The 14,476-nt window shown below is 35.1% G+C and overlaps 1 protein-coding gene across 4 annotated transcripts in view; it reads right to left on the bottom strand.

The window, feature by feature from the left end:
* LOC146486905 (histone-lysine N-methyltransferase EHMT2-like) overlaps positions 1-14,476 on the bottom strand; it is a 47,734-nt gene that overhangs the window by 17,802 nt on the left and 15,456 nt on the right. For 2 of the 4 annotated variants that reach the window (XM_085090407.1, XM_085090430.1), the window contains exons 1-9: positions 11,860-11,969; positions 9,280-9,722; positions 5,245-5,898; positions 3,472-3,530; positions 3,233-3,257; positions 2,765-2,801; positions 1,828-2,027; positions 1,547-1,616; positions 1,086-1,171 (exon numbers count right to left, since the gene is read on the bottom strand). In XM_085090407.1, coding sequence (XP_084946533.1) covers positions 1,086-1,171; positions 1,547-1,616; positions 1,828-2,027; positions 2,765-2,801; positions 3,233-3,257; positions 3,472-3,530; positions 5,245-5,898; positions 9,280-9,709 — 1,561 coding nt within the window. In that variant the 5' untranslated portion in view covers positions 9,710-9,722; positions 11,860-11,969. Of the gene's footprint in view, positions 1-1,085; positions 1,172-1,546; positions 1,617-1,827; positions 2,028-2,764; positions 2,802-3,232; positions 3,258-3,471; positions 3,531-5,244; positions 5,899-9,279; positions 9,723-11,859; positions 11,970-14,476 lie in introns of those variants that run through there. The other 2 variants (XM_085090415.1, XM_085090423.1) reach the window with 2 other exon arrangements.

Below are 14,476 nucleotides of genomic sequence, written 5' to 3'. Positions count from 1 at the left end.
GATTATTATTATTATTATTATTATTATTATTATTATTATTATTATTATTATTATTATTATTATTATTATTATTATTATTATTACATATAATGATGGCGAGAAATCCCTCATAAGAGGTTTTTAGAGTTACTGGAGTACAAAATCGCTCTTAAATTATCACGTGTCTGCGAAAGTTTGCAGAAAATAATGTCTTCCCAAATTTCCTTTTAAAAAAAATCTAACAGCTATTGCGGAACACGGTCAATCAAATGCAATCTTAAACACTCTTTTTTTTAGGGCACTGGTGGAAAATAGGCACAAGTGACGATTTGTTCTTGGGAAACAAATTTATTTAAATTACTCTAATTTGGCATACAGACGGCTTATTGTGTCAAAAATGTACATGTAGTTGCACATTTATGTTCTGATTTAAGGGCTCAAATTAGCCTAATAAGCTTATGACAGTAGCCTAAAAACTGAACAAACTAAACTGTTGCTTGAAAATTAATGATTCTTTTCTTCTCTGTTCAAAGCCAAACAAAAGTTCTGGTATGATAACAAGTCTGTACATGTAGCTCAAAGTAGAGCAATTTTGGAAAAATTAGGGGCTCTTCAATTGTGAAACGATATGTGTTAACTTTGATACCTTTTTTTTTTATTGTTTTTCACAACCACATGGGTGAAATGCCAAAACAACAACCAAGTTGTGGCATCAATTCTGAATTTTTTGTTTTTGTTTTTTTTCCCCACCTAACATTCTTCAAACGATTAAATAGAGATTCTAAGTTTGCAAAATGTTTTATATAAACATCAATAATGAATAAACAAATTTACAATTTTAACCTTGTTGAATTGTACATAATACGACTGACAATTAATAATGTTATGCCAAGTCAGTGAGTAGATGCCGGAATGTTGTTCACCCGGACGTCAATTTTTTTAAAGTTCTTTGGAAAGGATGTTGTAGAAGAGCAAAATTTGCTCATGAAATTTTATTTCAGTACATGTACCATGTTCATCACTTCATTTGTCCCTTTAATGAAAGATTTGAAAGTTCCTTCCACCAGCCTCAGAATTATTTGACCATGTAGCCAAATGCAACTTACCTAGTACTGCAAGAACCTTGTGAATATTGCACTCTTTAGCCGCTGCATACAAATTCCTGGGAGATACTTTGAACTTCTTAAATGGTCTGAAAAGTAAAAAAAAAATAACAACCACTGCATATAAATGCTACCAAAAATAACTTGGTTTACCCATTTGCAAGCGCAGTGTACTTGGCACGGTATCATTAATTTTGGGGACTGCCCAGCCATTAAGCTTTCCACTGACTCACTGTGTTTGTTGAACACCTCAAATTGGATAGAATCATTCTTTTTGGACAGTATATACAGTACGTGTTGCATTTTTTTTATCCCTGTTGTTTTTGCACATGATAAGGAAGGAAGGAAGGAAATTCATTTGCTTGTTACACATTACATTTTATTACATAATTTGTTGCTTTATTTATTTTTTGCATGTCTTCAAAAAGTACCCTGCATACATGTATGTTTTCCTAAGAACTTACCTGCCTGGTTCATTGTATTCATCCAATATTCGCTGAAGAATCTGGGGATTTGCCAAAAGTGGGGCATCCTCTGTAAATTCAAGAAAAGTGAACAGCACCAAATGAATTGCAATCCATGGATATAATAAATAAAAGAACATTCTGATCAAAATCTATTGGACAACCAGTTTTTGAATAATTCCTTGAAAAAAAGATTTTAGAATTATTTAAGGAGGCATGCCTGCAAGATGTCTGGTGAAAAATGGTGGAAGCTATAAGGAAATGTTTTCACTCAAAAATACCTATTATATTTGCCGATGACAATGACGACAATGAGTCTGATGATGTAGAACTACTGCATCCTTCACCAAGATTCTGCCGCAACCCATCCACAATCCTTGAAACGGTTTCTGCCTCTGACTCTGAACATGTCATGCTACTTGAACTATCTGTTTCCAGGATGGCTGTTGCAGAGTCTGCAGCATTATTGCCTAGAAAGAATCTTTTAATGACAGAAAAAAAAATTCAATCACTTAAAACACTGTGGCGGGATTAGGTCTACCACATCGCCCTACTGGAAAATATTACTGCTGGGTGCATTTAAACATGGATTTGTCACCAAAAAGGTAACAAAAATGATGTGCTTTGTGATCGAACATTTGAGGTAATAGTTTTTATGACAAACAAAAGGAAATAAGAGTTTCATCTGACTTCCAAACACCTACAGTGGGTCGAAAAATGAGGCACAGCAAAAAATTGGAAATAGGATGACACTCTTTTTATGGATCGATATTGCTTCTCAAATCACAAAAGCAAAAGTTCACAAAAATATGATGATTAAGACCACATTTGCAAACCACCTTTACAGTTGTGATTTCCCTTTTTTAACTTCATAAATTATGAATGAGTGAGAAGTTTAATTAAAACTACACTTACAAAATAATTCATAGAGTGCCAAACTCAAAATTTAAATCAAAATTCAAAACTTTTCGGAGACAAAATATGTGTTTGTTACGAAACTAGGTCATATTCTTTTTTTCTTTTTGTTATGTTGCCACACCTAGAAGCAACTAACATTTTGTTTTCTTCAAAAAAAAAAAACTCTGACTTGCAGTGACCAACAAATTACTCTGCCAAAAATGGCAATGTCAGAAATTCACTTACAACCAGAAAAAGTACAAAATTGAATTATAAGCAAATTTGCTTGCTTCAAATATTTTTGGATTTCTTAGTACTTACCTCTTTTCTGGGGTTTTTTCTATGCTCATTTTTGCTCCTGCCAAATACGAAAAAAAAAACATACTGTAACAATTCCTTTAGGCAGAACGTCTAAATATGAAGCAAGACACTAATATGCCACTGTCTGTTTGATTGATCAATGTGTCAGAAATCTGCTGTTAACCCAACTCCAATGCATTAATCCATGATTTTCAAAGCCTCTCATCAACTGAGAATTATTTGTAAATCTGTAATTAATTAGTATTAAATCAAAACTTAAAATTGCATCTTTAAAAACTACTGAACCTGGCAAAATGTCCTCTATTAATTCCATAGTACATGTAATGTTTATAACTTAATGTTTTATCAAGTATTGTAACCGGGGGGCTGATATAAGGCTCGTGGGACCTGGTGATGGCACTAGTTTCATTCAAAGCAGGTCACTATTTTTGCCCCGTAACATCAAATGCAATTCACAGATGTTCATACTTTTTCTTGGTGTTTCTTGGCAACTCTGAAAAAGAACGAAGATAGAACAAATAATTATTTAATTAACATGGAATGTCAGTGGATGGTATAAATGGCTCCAAGCAATTTTCTAAGTAGGCAGCAACAATTGTGAAGTACCAGTGAATGGCTGCTTTAACCAATCACTTACTAGTAGTCTGGTATTAGGATGATTAAATAAGAAGGAATACTGTATGGCAAAAGTTTAGGTCTGGACTTACAGATTCACCTACAGCAGTTGTTTTATCCTTAACAGTGGCGGAGCTTTGCAGTGTTTGTTCTGCATCAAACAATAAAAAAAGCTTTAGTTTAGTGAAATTCATAGTTGGGAACAATAGTGAGAATTATCAAAAAAAAATTACTGCAAATGCTACTTTATATGAAGCTCATTTTACCCACTATTTCAGTCTAAACCAAAAAAGGTACGCTGGGTGTGCATGTTCATTGTCTTGTTAGATTTGTTCACCTTTTATTATGATAGGCTACGGATAAACAACAAAATTAAATGTTCCTATAATTGTGCAACAAAATAATGTGTTTCAAAGATGTACTGCTTTATAAGGATGATAAGCCAGTACAATACTCCGGGGCCCAGTTGTTCAAAGCCTGATTGTTCCTCCGTTTTCACTAATATTGAAGACTTTTTGGTACCTGGTTAGCTAAAAATTTACTTTTTAAGACATTTTTAATGAGAAAATTAAAAAACTTGGGGATTATAGAGTTAATCGGCTTTGAAACAATCGGGCCCCGAGGAGTACAAAGGGGCATCCAAAGTGTCTTTTAAAGGGGTGTTTGTGCCAACTAAACTGAGTTTTCTTTGTTACAAATGTACCCTTTAGTTCTCAGGGAACGGAATGCCAGTATGCATAGCTAAGAACTCTAGAAAATATCATGGCCCTGAAAAAACTATTTTACATGCACAATATTCAATACCAGAAGAAATTCTGTTTATGAAGGCTATTAAAACACTGAAAACCTTATAAGATTACAAAACTCATCGGGCTAGTTTGCAAGAATATCTACATCCAATCAATACAAAATGGATTTAGTGGAAAACTGCTGCTTATGCCCAGAAACTTTGCAGGAATTTTGAGCAACAGACTCCTGCTTTCCAAATGAATAAAAATATTTTTTAATCCTCCAAAAAAAAGAGGCATTGGTTTTATCAACTGAGTTGATAACGTAATTTGGCCACCATAAAGAGAGTTGACATTTCAAGTATTTAGCCTTCATCAGAGCAATGATGAAGGGCTAATGTTCAAAACGTCAGCACTCGAATCTCCATAATATGGCGACCAAATAACCTTATCAACTCACTCAAATATGTTCTCTATTTTTGTCACTTAATCATAATTATTTATGCATGTTTTGCTTAGTTGTTATATAGTCCTAACGGTTTTTCAAATATTCTGTAACTGACGATGATGTTTGTAACATCGAAACATGTCTTACAAAATAAAAGAATGTCGTGATCTTCTTAAAAATTACTTATCAACTCTGTTGATAAAACCAACCTTCAACACAGCACCAGTTTCTTTAGAAACTAACCCCCTTATTTTCCATGTTAGGAACTTAAGTTTGAGGTATTCGACACATGACTCTAGGCTCTCACCAAATCCCAAAGTTCAACATTATTTGGGCCTTCTAGATAAATAATAATTATTCGGAAAGAACCACCCATTGGGAGCCCTAATATTATGTAAAAACATAATATAAAAACCACTCACACATAAAAGTCTTGATCAGATTAAAAATTAGCACTTAACTTCATCTTGTCACTTCAATCGTAGTGACCTCTTCAAAATTATATATATGTTACGGCTCAAATGTATTTTCACCGTTCTAAATTTTTACTTTTGATTGGTTTCATTTATCCTTTACAAGATAAATGCAAAAAATATCATAATGGCAACCCATGTGAAATATATTATTTTAGAGTATTACCTGAAATAAATAACAAAGTAATTAAACACTTTGCACTCTCTAGAAAATACCTTGATTGGTTATACTGTCAACGGGAACAATGTCTTTCTTCTCTTCTTCATCATCAGAGTCTAGAACTATAGAGTCATCTTTTGTTTTTCCTTTGTCGACATATTTTAAAGCTCGTTGGCGTAGCTGGCAACTACAAATTGTCGTAATAATGGGTCGCAGTTCACCACCTCCATTAGCTGCATAAATAGTCATAAGGCCATCCTGTGCAGCATGGCACTGATGACCTGGAGAACTTCCTTCAGAGCTGTTAAGTCTCGTTATAAGATCAGTTGGCAGTGAATTACACAGTGAGACCATCTGATCTTCAGCTTTGATTTGAACGTTTGTATCAGTGGAGATTTTACCTGCCAATGAAGGGGTACATACACTCGAGGAAGATTTTGCACAGCTTGCTAATGGCTGGTGACTGAAAGGTTCTACTTTAGCAATAGAGGGGTTTTTGCTATCCAAACTTGCTTGTTGCTTGTCCAATGATAAAGGCTCACAAACACCTGTCGAGGTAGAGTGTGTTTGCTTTTGTAATAAACTAGCATTTGTCTTTTCAGATGAACACGAAGGATCTGTCGCTTTTGCTGTCATGTTGTTACTATAGTGTGGACTTCCCATAGGAATTGCTGGTGGTGGTGATGTTGCAACTGAAATATTAACTTGACCTACAAAAAGTGATAAAATTGCCTTTTAGTGGTGAAAAAAAAAAATCTATCGTCAGGCAAGCTGAAGACAACTGATACACAATAATCATTAATTTCCTCTTCACTGACACATTATAATAATATTAATATGGTGGCCGAACACAGTTTGTATGTTCCTTCAGTTTTCATTTCTGACATAAGGTACTGCACACACAAGGATAATTTAAGAAAAACTAATTGTGTTCTGATCATTTCATAGCAATTATTACAATTTGTTCATTAGGGATTGTAAGCTGCTATTTTGTCTTTTTAAAGTTATGACAGTCAGTTATATACCGTGCTACGAGAATGTTTATTAGATTGTTACAGAGAAGTAACAGAGAACCCAGTCTTTTTGCCCATTTTTCACCTTTTTATGAGAACCCAGCAAATCTCCAGACAAACGTGTTTTGGAAATGTGCAGATTTCTAACAAACTAGATGTTAGAATTTTATAAAATCCAGCATGAAAATTCCTTAGAATCACCCTGACCATTATAAGAAAATATTCAACCAGGAATAACTTGACATGACTCTGGTGCTTTTCAAAAGCCACAACTGACCAAACAAGCCAAGTAGTTCATATTTGGAATGTGCTACATTGAAGGACTGGTTGTACCTATACTTTAAATTCCTTGAAAAGGTTACACACCAGGTACCTATAGAATGTCCCATTTATGGAGGTGTTGTTAGGACCAGGTCATGCCAAATGGTACCCATGATTTACAAACTGACAAGTTTCAGTTTGGGCATCCAGACATTAATGGTTTGAAAATGACAGTCAATGAGAAAGGACATCAAAAGCTGTGTTCAGCCACCTCTGGTCTTCTGACTTCCAAACCTTCCTATCTACTCAATGTATACTTTCTTATTTATACATCACAACAAATTACAATAATCACCATCACTTAACGTCAAACAGGAAGATAAGGGTGGAGTTGTTGTTATATAATGAGCATTTTACCTCCATAAACGTATTTAGTTTACTCATGTTTAACTTTTAATTGCATTTCTAAAGCTGTTTAACCAGGATTAATTTTAAACTGTACATGGTTTGATGTTACCAGTTTGCTATGATCACAGTCATATCATTCTAAAGCATTTTTAAAAACATTTTTAAAAGAATGCTAACATAAACCAACAGTTAACTCAGAGTGCAGGTATGCAGGCTGTCTTTTGTTCAGTGTTCACCATTACATGGAAAATTGGTGATTTTATGAGGGTATTATTCATTGTAAAAAGAAAGTGAAGTTTCTTCATAAGAATGCCCATATAAATACAGTCAACTCTTGCCTTGCAGACACCTAGCTATTGCGGACACCCCGATGATGTGGACAGCAGCTAAGTCCCCAGAAAAAATAGATTCACAGACGTTTGACTGAAATAAATTCTCGCTATTACCGACTCTCGCTATGAAGGACACTGACTCGCGGTCCTGAGGGTGTCTGTAATAAAGGGAGTTGACTGTAGTAATGAGACACCATAATCATTTACCAAGTTTACTCTAAAGAGCTGGGAGACAATGAACATTTCTCATTTGTATCTATGCCAGAAGAAGGGGCATTTTTCAAAAAAGGAGTTACTCAAAGTATGATGAGATTTATAAAAGGCAAAAGTATTCTTAAAAGGAGGTGACTGTTCATGGAGAGGGGAAAGGGTAAAGAGACAATTTTTACAGTAACTATTTTAATCAAAATGGGAAAAACCCATTTTACAGTTGCTTACTTCATGATCTGGCCTTTGAGTGGAAGCGAGGATGGGATTGACTTTAATTTAATAGAAACCTCACTGCTTTTCATGTGTCAGTCATGTTTTTATGGTAACCAGTTTGCATTAACATATCAAAAAACCCTAGGTTTGTATCAAAGCAAAGTCAATTCCAGCCTCTATTCCAATCAAGGGCCAGGTCACTAAGCATGCAACTCTAAAAAGGGCAATTTTGGGCAAGTTACCAGTGTCCATGGTGAGGTACCATATAGTCACCCACATAACCCTAACCCTCCATATAGTCACCCAACTTTCCACATAGACACCCTTACCTTACCATGAATTATATGCCCAATTATGTGATAACTTGTGAATTGAGAAAATTCATTTTAACTATATCCTTCTTTTGTCCAGTGCTGGAAACTTTTTTCTTGCATGTGTAGCAGGTCATGTGTACTTAAAAATTTAAAGTTTGATTGAATAGATCGCAAAATTATCCAAACATCCAGGATCTTCGATTTTTATTTAGGACACAATCCACTGAAATACATGACGTACATGCACTGAAGAGTTAATTGTAATGAACTATGGAGAAACTCAAAACATACTGACATTTTCAACTTTTAACTCAAATAAATGGAATGACAGAGGGTTTTACAGCAAAACTAATGGACTTTGCCTCTTAAATGCTTTTTTTCATCGCATATATGGTCAGTTAACAAGTTTTAAAGGCAAATTCGAAGTCATCTTTTTTTTTTTACACTGCGTCCAAGCTGAGTTTTATTTCAAACATGAACTGGACCCTGTCTTACGAAGTTCATGGCTAGTTCTTCTGTCTACAACCCAAATATCAGAAATTCACCCAAAAAAATAAACAGATACCATAGTTTAGCATAAAAAAGAAAACATATTTAAAGGAAAAATGGAGAAGGATGAAAACTTTTAAACTCACATGTATTTTAACTGCCACAGATGTTAGCGCAAGTTTAATTTTTCTTAAAACAATTTATGATAATGGTCAGGAGAATTCAACAAATACTTACTATGCCACATATATTTTACTGTACCTACGTTCATTTACTCGTTAGTTTATTTTTAATTAAATAAACTGCGAGAACATTACTATGAGCTTTATTGTTGTTTTGCCTTTACCACAGAAGCAGAACAGACTTGTTACTTTTAACTGACATCCTGGGCTGTCTCTGGCTTGTCCTCCTAGCTCCATAACTGTACACCCATCATGCTTTGCAATTTCAACAGGATGACAGGGACGAAGAGACACAATCCCAACACAAACTAATTCGTAATTATCACTTAAAATAAAATGCAAAAAAGAATGACCTATTCTTCCTTTTCTAAATTGATTTTCTTCTTACAAATACTTACCTGTCACAAACAAACAAAGCTACATGTAATAATTTATCATTAAGATCAAAATTTAACTTAAAAACACAACAACTCTATAACTGAAAGTTCAGTGTTGAGATAGACATTAAGAGGAGAAGAAATCATCGAAGATAATTTTTGAGGTGGTTCATTGTCAACAAAAAAAAGTTCAAACCAAACGAAATAAAAATAATGCCAAATGAAATGAAGGTCCTTGTGCGTGTGCTCTTCAGCCCTGTCATCACAATCTTCTTAAAGGATAATACAAGACCTGTGGGGTGTGAACTGGCTGGTCTCATACTCTTGGGGTGCACCCGGGGATGGGGGCTGTATCCAGCTGCTCTATAATGGACCCTGTCGTTCCCAAAGGGTGGACGTGGTGGGCCATAATGCATTGATCTACCTTGGTACCATGGAGGAGAAATTCTTCGCTGTGGCCTCTCATATCTTGAATCTAAATGCCTCTCGACTGGTCTGATTGATCTATGGTCTGGAGGAGGGTGGTACATTTCTTCTCTGCCTGCTAATCGCTGAGATCCTGTTCCTCTACGACCACTTGAGTATCGACCATTCCGTGCTCCCCTATGCCCACTGGGAAAAGGAGCATGACCTCTTCGGTGCCACTCCCTACCTAAGTACCTCTCATGAGATCCATCTGCAGGAGCATAGGGGTGGTAACGATGATTATCATGACAATTCATCAGTTTGCAATCCCTGATTGAAAAACAAATTCAAACAAATGAGACTATGATAGGCAACAAAGTAAGGCAAACAGCATATTAAACTATTTTCTTCGTTGAATATTCTTTCAAGGAATGAAAAATGATAGCACTTTCTCTGTTCTTCACAAAATTCTATACAGTGACTTTCTGCTTTATTTCTTGATGACATCATCTAATTTAAGGTGCAGGATATTTACAGCTTATCTGCTGGGCAACCAGTTATCCAATAGATACAGTCACCTATTCTTTAAATGACAAAAGCCATGCAACACTTAACTACGCACAAGAGGTTCAAATGGTTTTGTTTATGGACAGTGATTGATGGATTTCTCTTGCACTCTTTCATACACTGTCACAAAATATTTACCACAATAGATCTTCACAACAGCTCAACCTTCAACATTTTCTTGTGTAGCCACAATTTGCAAAAATGTACAAAAACTTACTGTAATTCTATCCTACTTTCTTGCATTATTTACAAAAAAACAACAACAACCTTCAACAGTGTTTTATTCCTTTTGTTGCAAATGTTGTGGAGTAAGATATTCTAAAGGCTAACTCAACAAGTATATCCACTAATGTTATTTTTATTGCTGAAACTAACTTTTCTTCCTTACCAAGGCCACGTCTCCTTCCAAATCGTTTTTTCAATAATTGGAGCTATGGCAAAATTGTCTAAACAACTACCAAATTAGGGTTTTTATACAGGCACAACTCATACCCAAACATGATCTGTTAACAGGGTTTTGCCATGCATTATAGGGCAATCGCAAAATGAATGTAGCCATTTCAACTTTTTCTACAGTAAACATCCGTCACAGAATGTTTTAAGAAAATGACAGATGGAGAAGAGCAACTTGTTATTCTGAATGCATTTTATGGCAAAAGAACAGTGTACAAGTTTTTGAAGACAATGTACTTGTAGTAAAATAAATATCCAAATTGAAAATTGTAGAATTTTACTAGGTTGACTTTTAGGGGTGTGGTCTTCAATTACTTTTTCAGTAAAAGTAGCCATAAAATCAAACAAAATATTCATTACTGTTGTTAATACAGCATTTAAAGCAAAACTACGAGAACTATATGGCTGCTGTTAGTCTACTTACAGTGTAATTAACTGATGACAAATTTCTTGTTTTTTTGTATTGTTAGCAAAGTGTACAGATGTGCAGTAAGGAATGGTAAAGGAAACTCACCAAGCAATTTCAGTGATTGGCGCGATCATAAAGTAAACAAACAATATTCACACCCCTCGAGGATTGGTTACAGGTGGTATAAAGAGTTCCAAGGGTAGTCACTCCACATAATATATGATAATTTATGCACACTACAAGAGTACAATGGCTTGTTGTTGACTGAGCAAGAACACAAATCTGGAACATTTTTAGTTGTTTTCACATCATTACTTTAGGTTATGTTATGCCCTTTCTTGGAAACAAATGTCTAATGACTATCAATGTTTAATTCCCCAATAACAGCTTAAATCAAACAGAACATTCCACCGTGTTTTCAAGCACCTTTGCTTCAACTCCCTTGGGAGCAAATTGGCGTGTTCAATTGGCATTTCTAAACAGCTATACGTGAAACGGGAAATAGAAGTTTTCGCAGTTAGTGTAGCGACTAGCTTGATCATCAGTAATATACAATAGGTAAAATGGAAACCCAAACCGTGAAATAAATGTTAAAAATTTCAAGCTTGGTTGACCTTTGAGCGCTCTAAGTGTAAAATCGGTAGAAGACACAATTGTCACTGTGAATCCGCGATCCGAGAAACGTTTCAAAACAAATAGGCAGTCTCCATGCACTCGCATGCATTGTGGATTTACCAGGAAGATAAGCATTAGATCATTAAAATAGGAGAACACGAATATCTCATTGTCCATTTACGAGTAGATCGGACATTCCAATGGTTCTAAAGGAGAGCGAAAGTGAATCCACACGGGTTACTGCCTCACAAATGGCTGTCACATCGCACATTTGCATCAACAATGGACCACGATGCGTGAAGACTGATAAGATTTTAAAAATTGGGCGCCACCGACGAAGCAAAAACACCATAAATAGATTCATTCTTCACAGAGTGCTCACATCGGCTTCAAATAAAACAAAAAAAGGACAAAGTAGCCTACCTTTCCCGTCTGAAGTCGGCAGGAACCGTCGAACACCTCTCGACAAACCCCGCGAAAAAATAGAATAATTTAACGCTCTTACGCGAATCCACGCACGGAGGAATGTTGTTAGCCGCTGTAACCATCCATGGATTTATTGCAGTCTCATTCTGTTGACATGCGTGATCAAGGGTTGAGCGCCTTCAAAACAGAGTTCTTCAAGAGCTTACTACAAACTCTGACTAACGTTTGTCAACTTGATAAGTTGTTCACTATTAAACCGCTGTTGCTGTTTCGTCAAAACAGCTGATACAAGTGCAACTGTTGTGTGACAAGTTCATAAGTCACGCATCTAAAAGGCAGGCAAGGGCATTTTATAATATATTATCTTAAAAATTTTGAACACGTCCCAATATTGTTGAATCATGGTGTCATAATTTTAAACCAAACTCAGGTTGGTTTTTATTTAGTGAAAATTCTTATATTTATTACAAGGATAGCATTTCCAGTCCTAGTAGAAAACAAACATGGCGGACTTCGGTTGGCAGCACCGAAATCCAAGCGCATTCTAAATTTTTATAGAGAGATCGGTCTGAAAATTGTAAACAATAAACGACGAAATAAGGCAAATCGGATAAAATAGTAAATAAAGTTATCCGTTGTTGTTTTCACCTTTGCATTGCGTTTTTTCGTAATGTCATAATTTACCCTACAGCAAGCAGGCTCTGGCGACCAAAACTTTAGTTTTAATATTCCGTTCCGTGTTTACGCTGATTATATTCCATTGGCCTTATATTCATTATCATAAATTGGCATAATCATTAACCGGCAAGCTAAAACAAAAACACGACTACGCCACAACTACACGTTGAACTTAGGATATATTTCTGTGTTTGTTATATTCCTCGCGTATATACTTAAGCTTTGTTACATATTTTCATTTCCTCTTGGTTAGTATTTTAATTAATCTCAAATAATTTATTGCCTTGAGCATCTGTAAATCATCCCATGTATATAGTTTTTTTTGTTTTCGATCAATGTATTATTATTTGGTTATAGGTCCGACAATGGTATTACTGTAAATTTTGAACGAATGGCTCGAGATACGCGGGGCACTCTGATTAGAAACAGTAAAAAGTTGTAGGCGTTACTTTTTACCATTCAATAAATTGAACCATGACCCTGATTGAACATGTTTTCAGCGTTTCCATAGAGTCGTGCATAATTTTGCCATGCCTTTTTAGTCGCGTCGATACGATTAGAATCGAGATTAGAAAAGCTTAGAAATATATATAATGTTAGATGATAAAAATTGTCATTGATGAAAAATATTTACAACGCAATTATTTTGGGCTAAAATAGTTAAAAGAATTTTATTTGGTGTTGGGACTTATTGCCAATTATTTTTTGTTTTGGGAAATATCATAGAAAAAGACCAGTTGACTCATTTCCTTCGTTGGGCAGCTCTCTAGAGATAATACTAATCAATTTCTAATCTCACCTTGTAGTTCGACTTATGCCCCATTCACACCAAGGCTTAAACACGTTTAAAAGCTGTTTAGTTAAACACAATTTAAAATTGTTTCCTGCATAAAAGCTGCTTTCGGATTTTTGTCGACTACAGATTTGGCACAAATGAAAGCATAAGTTAAAGTTTACTTGAATTCCATGTCAAAGCCAATGGTTCAGCTTTCTGTTACCAATTTCCATTTTGTTAAACCTGGCTTAATTAAACATGTTTTGTTGTTGTGAATTGGGCTCTAGTTGTTCTTAATGTGTGATTAACGTATAAATTCTCTTGTCATGAACTCGGTATGAGCAGCCGCTCGTTTCCGCAGAAACATTTTCAACCACAAAGATATGTTTATTTAGTTTTTCCCACAAATGATAACACCTTGTTTACCTTACTTTGATGAGTTTTCACTCAACTTTACCTTTCGTCGGTCCTTTCCAGGAAATAACTATTGCTCTTATTTTTAATCATTTTTAGTAGATTTTCTTGAGTTCTTTTACCGAATTCACGGCAGTTGAATTTCATTTAAAAATGAAGATATCCGAATAACGATATCTGTACCTTTAAGGTGTTTTTTAAGGTAAATACTACTAGTTTAAGATGAATGTGAAGATAAATACCCATTATTGTAATTCTGTTATCGGCCACATACTGAATATATAATTTGAGCTCCAGATTTTGATGACCACGAAAAAGTTTAGCCAATCATTTTCGATGAAGAAGGCTAACACCTTCAACGAATCGACTACTTGGACAGTATTTAAGCAGCAACTTTTAATGTTTCTCAGAATATTTTTGTGAAACGTTTCTGTATAAGTCTGAACTTTGTAATTTATATATTGGTCTCCTCGTTTTGTATTGACTGGACAACCCAAGCTTTACGGTGAACTTTCACTAGGAAAATGTCTTAGGCTCAGTTAAGACATCGAAGGCATTTGGATGCAAATAAGTTCCTTGTAGCCTATGACAGAAGGATTACATAAGCTTTAATTTATGTTGAGCAGGTGGTTGTCTAGTCAGTGATCAAAATGGGTGATATCTAGTTTAGCGCATAATTGAGTGTAAAGCAGAGTGAACTGACTTCATACCTGCCAACTCTCCCGGTTTTCCCGGGAGTCTGCAAGT

The sequence above is a fragment of the Pavona decussata genome, unplaced genomic scaffold, assembly GCF_977016875.1.
Source record: "Pavona decussata unplaced genomic scaffold, jaPavDecu1.1 SCAFFOLD_19, whole genome shotgun sequence".
Taxonomy (NCBI): Eukaryota; Metazoa; Cnidaria; class Anthozoa; order Scleractinia; family Agariciidae; genus Pavona; species Pavona decussata.
This window is presented reverse-complemented; position numbering and strand designations above follow the sequence as displayed.